The 14,608-nt window shown below is 34.2% G+C and overlaps 1 protein-coding gene across 1 annotated transcript in view; it reads right to left on the bottom strand.

Annotated features, from left to right (window-relative positions):
• PROS1 (protein S) overlaps positions 1 to 14,608 on the bottom strand; it is a 74,585-nt gene that overhangs the window by 24,399 nt on the left and 35,578 nt on the right. The window contains exons 4-7 of the mRNA XM_019631554.1: positions 7,098 to 7,184; positions 5,401 to 5,523; positions 5,171 to 5,302; positions 2,290 to 2,415 (exon numbers count right to left, since the gene is read on the bottom strand). Coding sequence (XP_019487099.1) covers positions 2,290 to 2,415; positions 5,171 to 5,302; positions 5,401 to 5,523; positions 7,098 to 7,184 — 468 coding nt within the window. The remainder of the gene's footprint in view (positions 1 to 2,289; positions 2,416 to 5,170; positions 5,303 to 5,400; positions 5,524 to 7,097; positions 7,185 to 14,608) is intronic.

The following is a 14,608-nucleotide window of genomic DNA, read 5'->3' as shown; positions in this document are numbered from 1 at the left end:
ATTTCACTAATTATAATGAATAAAAATATAACAATATACTATATAAAAATACAATAATTTTCTGATTTTGAGCTTGAAGGAAAAAAGACTGAGAGTCTCAAGTTAGTTGTCATTTGTGATTATGTAATTCCATCAAGACTACCTCCCAATTCTTTGCTTTAAAGAAAAGGAAGGAAAGTGAAGGGAGAAGGGAGTGGAGGGGAGAATAGGGAGATAAGGAACGTCCCTTTTAACTGAAGCTCAATGTAATTGAGGATTAAATGACAATATCAAAAACACCTGCCTTTTCATAGTGCAATGATTAGAGGTGGCAATAAATTTAAGGACATGTCTTTATTTCTTCCTAACTTACCTTAAAAAAAAACAACAAACATACAAACAAAAACCCTCACTATGGTATATTACCACCCATATTGTGAAATCTTCTATGTTGCCCCGTCCCCACTCCATATTTTGAAAAAATTATTCTTAAAGAGCTTTAACAATATGCTTCAGCTGAAGTCCACTTCAGAACTACTAAGATCCTTGACCTTTTCATTGAATGTATCCTGTGATACTTGAAAATTTCCAAAGTCCAAAGCGTTATTATAGCATATAAATTCCTCAACATTTAAAGTTCTTTAAAATAGAACCCCCAAATTAATGATCCCTCAATATCATTATAATTGAATGATATATGATTAAAGTAATAAAATATTATGTATGTCATGTAAATCTCTTTTTAAATATGTCATTCATTGTACAAAACTACAGTATAGATGATGAAGTTGTCTAGCTAATGATTAAATCTACAAACACTTAGGGCTTACCACAGTAATTTCTATCTGGAGTTGTGGGAGAGTAGATATGGTGTGTGTGTGTGGTGGGGGGGTTGGTGAGTGCATGAGGAAGTTAAGGCATCAAAATCTCAAGAGGAGTATATTTAGTTGAAAAAAACCCTATTCTAAAATTATTATTGATTTAGACAAATTCATAGAGACAGAAAGCAGGTTAGAGGTTACCAGGGGTGGGTAGAGGGAGAGGGGCAATATATTGCTAATGGTTATAGAGTTGTGTGTGGGGTGACGAAAAAGTTTTGAAACAGATAGTGGTAATGACTGAGTAATTATATGAAACTAATTAATTAATGCCACTGAATTGTACTCTTAAAAATGGTTAAAGGGGGACATTATATCTTTTTTTTTTTAAATTGGGGAATTGGGGGAGGGGAACAGTGTTGAGGAATTGGGGAAGGGGACCAGCCAAGTTGTTGTTCTTCAATCTTAGTTGTGGGGGGCGCCAGTCACCATCTGGCTGCCCCTCGGCAGCTGGTGGCCTCTAAGCTCAAGGTGCTGTATTACAATCTTAGTTGGGGGTTGGCGTAGCCACCATCCCATGCGGGAGTTGAACCGGCAGCCTTGTTGTTAAGAGCGCATGCTCTATCCACTGAGCCATCCGGGTGGCAGCTCAGCTCAAGGAAGGGGCACATTATATCTTATATATAGCTTGCCACAATAGAAAAAATACTATTGATTAGATTAGTTTTAGTCATAATATGAAATTCATTTTGAAATTTAAAAATTTACAGGAGAATATAAGATAATCTGTGTGTATCCATGATAAAAGCAAACAAAAAAAATCCCCTAATCTAAGCTACCTGAGGCAAACAAGGCAGCACCACTGCAGCCAAATGGACTAACAAGTCCAAGAGCTCGCTCTGATCCACAGGCACTGACATTACTAATCAGTACTTCTCTAATTCCTGGAGCTTACTTATCATTTGGTTATGATGAGATTTTTCTTTTATACGTATTTAATTATAACAAAACTATGTCATTTCTATTTTACAACAAATGACATACTGATATATGCACAGAAAATCACTGATAAACTTGGTATAAAATTGGTTTCTAACCAGCCTTGTAATACCCATTTGGTTTTCAAACTTGTCTTCCTTTTTGTTGTGTGTGTCTTTTTCCTTCCAGCTTGAAATTCTTTTATCTTTGAATATTATCTAAATGATGTGAAAATGAATTTATTTAGTTTTCATCAGACATGTGAGATCTCCAATCCATATGAGGCTGAGAGGGCCAATCGGAGCACATAATACTAAACCTAAAGACCATGTGTCTTCTATACTTCTACTCTCCAAGGAAGCCAATGACTACCCAATTGACCTAACTATATCATGGACTTTACCATCTTAGAAAATCAAATTGTTGATATCAAACAGAACCACTGCTTCTAGTATCAAGTCAGGGTTCAAACCCACCCTCTCCACCATCAGCAATGACACCACCACAACTCTACCTGCACAAGACTTTGATGTGGGATCATATCTGTAGCCTTCAGGGCATTCACATTCAAAGTCTCCTGGAATGTTCTTGCACACAGCTGTGCCACAAATGTCTGGCTTCACAAAACATTCATCCACATCTATAAATGAACCAATATATTAAAAAACATTTTTCCCATACCAGAAAAGGCTAGCAAAGAACACTTAATGTGTTTCTTGGATCTAGTTTAATATATGAAATAAGACAGCAGAATACCTGAGAATAACAAAATATTAAATCTATCATCATGTTTTAGTTCACTTCAATATGATTTCGTTATACAAATGCAGAGAATTTGATTGATGTTTCCCATGTTCCTTTGTAGTTATGTAAAAGAAAGGAAAGGCTTAAGCTTTTTGGCTTTTTTTAATCTACCAGGTTATAGTATGAAAATAAATGGGATAAGAGATTCACCATATTCTTATTATGTGTTCCTAAATACATATTTCTGAAATATAGTCTTAAAAGTATATTCATTTTGTATTATCACAAATACTAAAAATAAATAAAAATGAAATGGCTCATCAGTCTTACATTTTTCCCTTGGAAATGGACAATAGCTAAAACTACATACCACTATTGTTGCCTAAAGTATTCAAGAGTGATTAAAACGTAAAAAGAGATTGAGTAAGGTTTCAAAGTATTTATTAAATTGCAGTTAATATTATATAAATTTTAGTGGTAAATTAATATTCCTAAAATTTTAGATGTATTCACTATATTGCATGGTAGAGTAGGAGACAAAGTATTGATCGCTACTAGTTACTAGATAAGCACCTGTGGAAAAAACATAACGTGACAGAAGTAGTTCAATGGAGAGCTAATTATTAGTGAATTTTTCTCATTTGTACTCTCTGGAGAAAGGCAAGTTCAGAAGGGAAAACATATTTTCTACTCTAAAAAGTTAGGCGTTTAATTTTTCCAGACTAATAGCCAAAATTTCAGACATTATTCTATTTAAAATGACATACACAAAAATAAGAGAATCAATCCCTGTGATAAAGGAATTTTTCTGTATCTTAATTGTATACTGACACTGGGTGTGATAATGTACTATAGTTGGTAAAATGTTATTCTTTGCTGAAAACTGGGTAAAGGGTACATGGGATCTCTTTGTATTACTTCTTAAAACAGCATGTAAATCTACAATTACTTCAAAATAAAATATTTAATATTTTTAAAAGAACTATAAAATCTTTTAAAAGAAAGTAAAAACATATGCCTAAATTATTTGGTCTGAGGCAAGGAATTATTTAAATCATATGAGTTCAGGTTATAGAGCACATTGATTTTGATTTTATGACTCTACACTGACATCTAATGACTGATGAAAAGTTTTATTCTTGCATTTTTAGACATTTACTGGCAACTTGATTTCAAACATATCTCCATCTTGGCAAAGGCCTTGCTGTGATCGTTGTGTACATATTCTTCTAGTAGTTCTGTGCTCTATTACTTAGGCATCATGGAATAAAAGCTATGTAAATGAAATATACAAGACCATATGTTCTGGTCATCTGGGACATTTTTATTTATAAAAGTACTTTTTGTAATAATTTACATATACATGTATAAATTCAATGGATAAGTATTAAATGCTTATTAAGTAAAAGTATAAGTCACAAATACTTTAGAAGAACAGACTATTCAAGTATTTAAATGTAGAAGTATGAATGGGTATTATTTGCTTACGGGATACATATGGTATCGTGCATTAGGATGGTTTTTGATAACTGATGTTCTAATGATATGAGTATTCTAAATTTCTAACCCCAAAAATACCTTCAAACAGGTAAATGAGAAAGATATATGGTCACAAATTAGGTATGTGTTTAGAAGAAATTGTTAGTTAATACAGTTCACGTTAGTCATTTAGCTGCCTTTAAATAATATAGTAACCTATACTAACTAAACACCTACAAAGCAGTGAGGGACAGACCATTTCTTAAATCTAATTGAATTTTGGGATTTACCAAAGCAGATATGAATGGAGTTGAATGAGAAAACTTTACATTTTAACTTACTAAATTTTTTCTATCTTGTAGAAAGAAGAAAATGATGAGCAGGAGAAAAAGACAGTCATCCACACACCCAGCACTTATATTTAAAGGCTGAGTTATGGTAGTTACAGTAGATTAATGGAAAAGGCATTATGCAGAGAGACAGAAGTCAACATTTAGGGAAAGGAGAAGCACAAAGAAAAATAAAAGAAATACACTAGTAAAACGACTGTTAGGAAGCTGAATTGATAGGAATGATTTAAGTCTGAAATTAAAAAAAAAAAGTTATGATCAAGGATGCGATCTTAGATGTACAGAAGGAAAGAAAACTAGATTTCCATTTTTCCAAAACCACAAAAGGAAATGAGGTGCAAGATGAGGGCTTTATTTTGGAGAGGTATTACTGACAATAAAATAAACTGGAAGAAGTTATTAAGGATTGTGCTGGAATTTTTTGTATAGTTTTTTATCTTATCGATATGTAAGAAATGATATTATAGTGCCTGAAAAAAAGTATAAACATTGATTTTGCAAACCCTGTAGTATGCAAGGACTTGCAGTGAAACTTCACTTTATCACCATATAATGAAATTCTTCATTAAAACATGCTCATGTGTGTGCACACGCATATATAAACAATAAGAAATTACACACAAAATGAAATACTCTATCAATAATAAAATACCCTATAAACAACAAATTAAAAGGCAGTCCCATAATATCACAAGGCTTTAATAATATATATTTATTATAACTTACAACCAAAGAGTTTTCCAAGAATTTCCTGAGGAAATTTCTCTAGATTTTGCTCTCACGCAGTAAATACGTTTTTATTCTGCCTTTTTATTCTCTTACCTCTGCAGTCCTTTTTATTTGAAAGCATAATAAAACCACTTTTACAGGAACAGTGGTAACTCCCAGGTGTATTGACACAAATCTGACTGCAAAGTCCATTCTTATTTGAGGGATTTTCGCATTCATTTATATCTAAAAAGGGGGGACATAAATTATTTTTAAAAGTGATAAAGCCTTCAGAAAACTTTACAGGTCAATCCAGGTAAGCCAGGTGGGTTTCTTATACATACCAAATTCACACTTGTCTCCTCGCCAACCTGGTCTACAAATGCAAGTAAATGAAGCTTGGCCATCTTTGCAGCTCCAATATCCATCTTTGTTGCATGGCAGAGGATCACACTGGTCAGGAATGGCTGAAGGAAATAGACATCTATTTAATTCTTACCACATGCCATGGTAAATAAAATTATATGTCCTTTAATAGACATCCAGTGCATGAAGCCTATAATCAATTAAAAATAACTGTAACTCCTTCCTTCAAATAATACTTTTTCATGAAGAAGTGAGTCCATTGACAAACCTTTATAAAATTATTTTGCAAAAGGAAACTACTTTTATATTTGCAAATATATACAGTATTTTATAACTCTAATTTAGATATTTTTTCATATATATTACCTTATTTGACCCTTCGAACAATTCCATGAGATGTGCAGAACAAATACAATTACTCTCAACATCAAAACAGAAAAAAACTGGGACTTCCAAATTGGGCTAACATGGAGTAACCGGGACCAGATTTATCCTCCTGCTTAAATACATAGAACTCTGGTCAAAATACATGAAACAATGGTTTTCAGATGTTGGACAATAGGTAGCAGAGTACTATGATTCTTAGAGGAGGAACATTTTCTTCATGAAATGTCACAGCACTTTATCACCATCTTAAATGATATGCCCATTTGTTTCTTTACTCCTTTGTGGTTTCTTTCTCTTCACTAGACAATGCAGTGGACCTTGGTTCCTACACATGCCCACACCTGCTTCTCAAGTCTTTTTAGTCAACTCTGTGAGTTCCTTCAATCCTTCCAGTACATTCTCCTCTGCTTCAGTTAGCCAGAGGAAATCTCTGTTACTTGCAAAAACAAACAAACAAACAAAAACCTAACTACCAAAATTTTCCAAAACAATGAACACAATCAAGTTTTAGTTTTGAAAAGTAGTAATCAATTAGGTATTACTTAAAGTGATAGAAAGACTAATCAGGAAATCGTTATCAAATTATTTCCCTGGTCTTTGATAAATTAAAAAACGATAAAGTATGATTTAAATATACGTGTTCAGTCCAACTTATGTAATTATAACCAACTTGAAATTAGAGAAAACTCAGACAAATATTTGGATATTACTAATGCTGCATGTAAAATATTCACTGGACAAACATTCCAATTTATATCTTACAATTTCACCTTCTTTCTGACTCCCAGTTGAGAAATTGGTAAATCAGAGACAAACAACCTACCAGAATTATCACTAGCCCCTATGTGAACTTCAGAGGGAGAAGGCTAATTTGATACCATAATATTTTCCACATTTAAGCTATTGATGCCAAAAGTTAAAAGAATAAACATGGCTCCACTTTGACCTATTAATCAACTGTAACATTTAGTCATACTGCATGATTATGCAACAACAGCCAAAATAAAGCTGTAGGGAATAAAATTCTGAAGTCAATGACCTAAAGCTTAGTAAACAAGGCACACTGTTCAATTTAAATGTTCGGTGGAAAATTCATTTTGAGTAAAACGGCAGCGTTGACATCTGAAAAACATTCTTTCAAATGCATTTTGAGGATACCTCATTGCTGGGCATACCCTTCCAGGGTTCATTTGTTGATTTTTAAACAGTAGCTATATTTACATGGGTGTACTTTACTTGCATGTTTTAGTTTCCTTTTGTTTTTAAATTGATTGTAGAGGTCGTTTACCATTGACACAGCTCCTTAGGTCAGAGTTAGCTTTAGTTGACTCATGTGCAGCACTAAATAATCCAATGCGGAAAGAGCTAAGACAACCTGTTAATACAAACAAATATCATCCTTTTAGAGTAAACATGCTTACTTGATCTGAAATCATGGTAGAAATTATCCAAAGAGGTACAATATTTATGCTCCTGTGGATTCAGCATTCAAAGCAAGATTGCAAAAATACTGAATCATGAAAAACAGTTTTATGGAAGCTTCTCTTTGGAGAAGAAAAAACTTTAAAGCCAGAAGTGAAAAAGACGTTGGATTAGCAGAGAAATTTATTGTTACATATGTCTACGTTCTTAATTCTTTAGCAGAGACCTAAAGTTATTCTGTAACCTGTAGACCAGAGCCTGCTTTAGAAAGTGTCTATAATTAAGTCAATAGAATGAGTTAATGTTTCTGGTTACTGTAGACAACTTCCAATTCTTCCAATGTTGCATAGAGACTAATATAGTAATATTTGCATAATGCCTCAATATTACAAAGCAAAGCAGATTTATTGCATTCATTTTATTCCTTACTACATACAGCTCTATGAAATTACTGGGTTGTCGGAAAAGTCATGATGCATTTTTGCAACGAAAAACATAGAAAAAATACATCACGACTTTTCCGACAACCCAATAGATATAGCAATCTGGCAGAAATAACAGCTAAACCAATAATAAAATACTTACAGACTTTAAAGTAATTAGGGGTTATTATTGTCAACAATGTAACATTTCTTAATAGCCACTGAAGACAACGTTATATATATCACTTCACTGTGCAGTCACTAATTTAGTAAAAAGGTGGATTTGATTATCTTTTGCTGAGTAACAAACAAACCCCAAAATTAATAGCTTAAAATAGTTATTCCATTTTGCTCACGATTTATGGGTCAAATATTTGGAAAGGGCTGAGTTGGGCTGTTTGTCTCTGTTGCACATACTGGAGGGCCCTCCTCCAAGATGGCTTTTCATTCACATGTCTAATATTTGGTAAGTCATGTTGCAGGGCTTCTCCCTGTTGCTGAGTTTCTCTTAGCATGCTTCTTTCATGGTGGCTAGCTTCCAAGAAGAAAAAAACAGAAGCTGCCAGGCGAGTCAGGAGGCACTTTGTGACTTGCACCATATTCTGTTGATCAAAGTGGTCCCAGGTTCCACCAAGATTCAAGGAAGAGGTGGCAAGCTCAGATTCCATGTAACGAATGGGAAGCAGCAAGATGATATTGTGGAAGGGTATGTGAGATACGAGATAGTTTTGCAGTCATCTTTGGAAAATAAAATGTATCACAGATGCATTCAAAGGCTCATTTGGAGTCAGTGTGGGTATTAGTTTCCTATTGCTGCTGTGACAAATTACCACAATCTTACTGGCTTAAAACAACACAAGTTTATTCTCTTACAGTTATAGGGATCAGAAGTATAAAATTAAGGTGTCAGCAGGGCTGCATTCCTTCTGGAGACTTCAAGGGAGAATCTATTTCCTTTCTTTTTTCAGCTTCTAGAAACCACCTGCATTCCTTGGCTCGTGGACCCCTTCTTACATTACTCCCAACTTTTGCTTTTGCTTCACTGTCTTATAACCTACTACCAACTCTGATCTCCTACCTCCCTTGTGTAAGCCCCCTTATGCTTACATTGGGCCCACTCAGATAATCCACAATAACGTCCCCATCTGCAGATCCTTAATTTAATTTTCAAAGTCCCTTTTTCCATATAAGGTAACATTCACAAGTTTTACGGAGTAGGACATAAACACCTTTGGGGGAGTCATTGCTCAGCCTACCACAGTGGATTAGAATATTTTCCCACAGAAACAACACCTTATATCATGATGGTCTTTCTGGAGAACAAATGAGGCCTAAGCAATTTTAGGTCTTGAATATTCTTTCTCCAGGTTAATTTGTCCCTCAGCCTGAATCACTGAATCCCAGAACTAGCTCATTCTAATGTAGATATTGTATTAGGATCCTCCTTTGTGAGAAAGCCTCATTTTGTACCTCTAGACAAATTGAACAGTGAATAGAGCCAGATTTTGAAATACCCTAGGTTGGAGGTCCAGGTGAAATGTTTCATATGGTGATTAGGACCCCGGGGCTAGACTACAAAGTATTGTAGATTTAACTCATACTGCGCCTTACATACAAATCTATACTCATATATGTGATAATGTTTTTAGGTAACATGCATTTAGAATTAGTGTGAAGAGCCAGCTGCATGGCTACCCCAAAGCTGCAATAGAGAGCCCTCACATTCCTACTTCTTAATGCACAACAGGAACGAGGAAAGTTGAGAATAGGAAAGTGAGAGTTAAAAAGAAAGTTTGTCCCAGCTTTCGGAGCCCAAAACAGAGGCTCTTGTAAGAAATGGGAATAGAAACAGACAATAGTGCCATCAGGGAGGAAAGCCTATGTAAAAGACACTTTGATTCTAGTAGTCAGAATAGAACATTCTAGAAAGATATCTTGGTTCTAGGCCAGGGGTCCGCAAACTTTTGAGACAGAAAAGCCGCCAGGGGTCAGCAAACTGCAACTCGCGAACTGTGGCTCTGAAGTAAAATTGAAAATGAAAATAAAACTATCATAGTTTCATTTATAAAATTTTTATAGCATAGTATTCACATAAGGGTGATTATGTAAACATTTATTTATGGCTCTCGAATAACTTTTAAATTGTTGTGAGGGACAAGATTGGCTCTTCCAGGGGTCGGCAAACTTTTGAGACAGAACGTACCCAAAGAGCCACATGTGGCTCGCGAGCCGCAGTTTGCCGACCCCTGCTCTAGGCTATGACAGTTCCTACACACACTATTTATATACTTTTTTTCCTCATGAATCTTGTTAGGGATCAAACCACTTGATTTCCTTTTACCACTTGCTGTAGGCCCTACTGTCCTACCTGTCTTGATCTGTCAATTCTAAAAAATGGTTTAAACAGCCATTGCTACTTCAAGTAAGGTTGTATTGGGATTAAAGTAGAGCCAGAATATGGCAAATTTTTCTTTTCTCTGGAAACTACTTTACAGCCCTCCGTCTTTACATCACAAAAGAGGCTAGCTACCACATAAAAGTCTAAAAGTTTGTTTGTTTTCACTTCAGGAGTGAGAGGCCAAGTTATTCATACACCCCCTCTGATGATATATTATTATTATTGGTCTTTGAAAAACCCGTTGCTTGATGCTTTTTAAAATACACTCACACACAGACACACACACACACAGACACACACACGAGGTCAGAGAATTAAGTTCAGGAATTCAACCTAGAAAAAGTACTACATGCCTTATTGCTGAATATCACTATGGTCACTTTCGAAGTATTCCCCTTGGGAAGCTATGCACCAACGCCAGCGCCTAGCCCACCTTTCAGAGCAATTTTGGAACTCTTTTCCTGGAATGGCCATCAGAGCTGTCCTCGTATTACCCTTGATGTCCTGGATGTCATCAAAATGTCTTCCTTTCAATATTTCCTTTATCTTTTGGTAAACAAAGACATCACTGGGGGCCAGATCAGGTGAGTAGGGAGGGTGTTCCAATACAGTTATTTGCTTACTGGTTAAAAACTCCTTTACAGACAGTGCAGTGTGAGCTGGTGAATTGTCGTGATTCAAGAGCCATGAATTGTTGGCAAAAAGTTCAGGCCATCTAACTTTTTCACACAACCTTTTCAGCACTTCCAAATAGTAAATCTGGTTAACTGTTTATCCAGTTGGTACAAATTCATAATGAATAATCCCTGCAATATCAAAAAAGGTTAGCAACATTGTTTTGACTCTTGATTTGGACTGACAGAGCTTTTCTGGTCGTGGAGAATTGGCTCACTTCCATTGTGCACTTTGACACTTTGTTTCAGGATCGTATTGATACACCTATGTTTCATCACCAGTGATAACACGGCCCAAAACATCGTCTTGACTCTCCAAAAGGTCTTGGCGAATTTCGACTCTCCTTTGCTTTTGTCCATCAGTGAGCTCCTTTGGGATCATTTTTGCACACGTTTCTCATGTCAAGATTTTCAGTTAAGATTTTCCTAACTGTTTCTCTATTAATGTGTACTTGGTCTGCTATGCTTCTCACAGTCAGCTGATTATTTTGACACACAATTCGATGAATTTTTGCAATGTTTTCTTTAGTTCTGCTCATTACTGGCCGCCCTGATCTCTCTTCATCAGTGATGCAGAGAAACGTTTAATCCACTTGTATACTACCATTTTCTTCATGGCATTATCCCCATAAACTTGGATTAACATGTCCTTGATTTCACTTTCACTCTTGCCAAGTTTAACAAGAAATTTAATGTTTGTTCACTGCTCTAATTCAAACACAGACATTCTTGTGACAGCACACAAAAACACGCAACAACAATATAGAACGCCATTCAGCAAGACACTGCCACATGTTGACACGAACACAGCTGTGAGACACTGATATACCAAGGCTATGAAACCTTACTGAGTTGTTTGTACGGTGCTGCCAATGTAAGTGCACGGTGGCAAGTTTGCGAACTTAATTGTCAGACCTCATACGTGAGTCTGTCTCTGAACTCTTTGTTAAATTCATTAGTCTACATGTCCTTCTGACAATAGCATATGGCTTTCTTTCTATAGCTCTGTATTGTTGATATTTGATGAAATGTTTCTTCCTTTTACATTTTTAAGGTTTATTTAGGACTTTTATTCTCTGATTTAAATACTAGCAAAGTTACTGAATTCCTTTTTTAAAAATCCTGCTGAAATTTTAAACAGAATTGCTCTGAATATATAGATTAATTGATCTTATAGCATCACTCAATTCAAGATCATGAAATATCTTTCCATGATTTCAGTTCATCTTCTACATCCTTAATTTGAGTTCTAAATTGTTCTCTATAGAGAGGTCTTATACATTCTTAAGATATGTCGAGATACTCTATGGGATTTGCTGCTATTGTGGATGGTATCAACTTTCATTTTCTACTGGACTATCATTTGTGTATAAAATTACTACTGATTTATATGGAGTAGCTTTAGAACTATCTAAAATCTCTTATGTATTCTAATATTTTGTCTATGACTATTTTTTTAAAGTATATCATCATATCAATTACAAATAATGATAATCGTATATTTTACCTCATGATCTACGTCATTCTTATTCACTTTTCTTTTCTTATTGAATTGTCTGTAACCTCCAATGCTTCTCTTCTTTTTCAATCACAAAGAGACTGTAACTAAAGTTTATCCATTAAGTATAATGTTTACTATAGTTTTTATTCCCCTTCCTTCCTTCCTTCCTTCCTTCTTTCCTTCCTTCCTTCCGGCCTTCCTTCTTTTCCTCCTTCCTTTTCTTCATTTTTTTTGTCTTATGTTGTTTGTATATCATTAGTATGACCATAAATGACAACTTGCCCAGGACAATTCTATTTTATTATTTTTACTTGGCATTTATCTATTGTAGTATTTGGACAAAATGTCAAAACTGGGAAAATAAATTATATATTCTATATATAAACTTTACCAAGCCCAGAAGGTTCTTCAATAATCATAGTTTGCCAAAGTTTTTATCATAATTAAGCATTGAACTTTAATAACTGCTTTTTCTGTATGAACTGAAGTAATAAACTATGTAGAGAATTACATGAATGGATTTCCTGATGTTAAACCATCGTTGAATTTCAGGAATATAACCTACTTTATCATTTTTAATATACTTTAGATTAGATTGAATATCATTTTATTTAGAATTCACTCACAAATTAAAAGAAATTATGCTTTTATTTTGTGGTTTTGGAATCAAACTTACAACAACCTTTTAGAATAAGCTCACAGCATAGATCTTTTTCTATATTCCAGGATAATTTTATAAGAGGGAACTTAACACTTTATTTACTCGAAAATGTGGAAGAAGTTGTCTGTAAAACATCTGGGTCTGGATTTGGGGGAATGTGGAGAAGAAGGCTTTGAACGTGGTTTTCTTTTAGTAATCATTTGTAAAACCAAGTTCTCTACTTCTTCCTGTGAAATTACAGATGTTTTATATTTTTCTAGGAATGTATCTATTTTATCCAGTTTTCAAATATATTATGGTATAGCTATATGTACTACTTTATGATTATATTGTATTTTATGATGATCTTCATTTTATGGTTATAAATCTAACCTATGATGGGTTTATAGTATTTACCTTTTTTATCCTACACTTTGTGTTTTGGCATTCCCTCTTTGCCTTTTTTCCTTTTTCTTGATTATTCTTGCCAGATGTCAGTCTAACTTTCAAGCCTTTTCAAAGAATGAGATTTTGTTTTTGTTTATCTTCTCTTTTGTTTTCTATTTAACTTATTTCTATCCCTATTTTTGTTATTTCTTTACTTCTTGTTACTCAGGATTTACTTTACTGTTCTTTAAAAAAAATGTTCTTGATTTGAATGCTAAGATCATTTAAAAAATATTCCAATCCAGCTTATTGCTGTATTAGCAGTCAGGACTCTAATTCCCACATGCACATACTAAGTCAAGCTAGTCTCTAGTCTACCTAGGGGTTTCTCATGTTTCTTGCTGTTTTTCATTTTATTTTGTTATTATTAGTGGCTGGAATGCTATTGTCTCTCTTGAGATGATTTTAAGAGAAGGAGTCAGCAGACTGAGCTAATTCACCAAATTGGCAAAGACTAGAAACTAAAAATTATTTCTAATGTTTATATTTAGGCTCAGAACAGCATTCTTTCCAAGAAGTTTCTCTCCCATTAATAGAATACTTCACTCTATCAGGTGATATTTTAAAGGTCAATGATTTAGATAATAGTTATTTGTTCTATTTTCTAAGAAAAATAACACAACTTAAAAATTTACATTTGCATAATAAAACCCAGAGGAGTCCTATCCAAATTCCATGTTCTCAAAGTATAAGGATATGTATATAGATTGAAGTTATTTTTATCATAAACCCCTGAAGCTTTAAATCTAAACACTGTCCAAAAAGTATAGCTTATTAGTGGTCTAATCTCTTGGATGTCCTTATCTCACTGTAAGGAGCTCCATACATGGGCTGTGGTAATTAGTAAAACTACTGTTAGGTTTAGGTTTAGGTTTACCAGAGACCGGATTATAAAGGTTTTTTTTTCAACTAGGAAAATCTGGCCTACAGAATGAAAATATAATATATTATATATATATACATATATATATATATATAATATATTATATATTGGGTTGTCAGAAAACTCATGACATATTTTGTCTATGTTTTTCAAAGATCATTTATTTATATAAAGAACAAAGATCAATCAATGATATATTGCCTGTTCTGATCGATAACCTTTTGCCATCTTTCAGTGAACTTCATAATTCCTTGTTCATAAAAGGACCTGTCCTTATTTTCAAAAAACTGAACAAGGTGCTGATTTACAGCCTCATCTGTATTGAACGTTATACCACACAAGGAGTTTTGAAGAGAGCAAAACAAGTGGAAGTCTGATGGCACAAGGTCAATCGAGTATGGTGGGTGTGGCA

This window comes from Hipposideros armiger, unplaced genomic scaffold (genome assembly GCF_001890085.2).
Source record: "Hipposideros armiger isolate ML-2016 unplaced genomic scaffold, ASM189008v1 scaffold_1005, whole genome shotgun sequence".
NCBI classification, from domain to species: Eukaryota; Metazoa; Chordata; class Mammalia; order Chiroptera; family Hipposideridae; genus Hipposideros; species Hipposideros armiger.
Note: the sequence above shows the minus strand (reverse complement) of the source record. Positions and strands in the feature narration are given on the sequence as shown.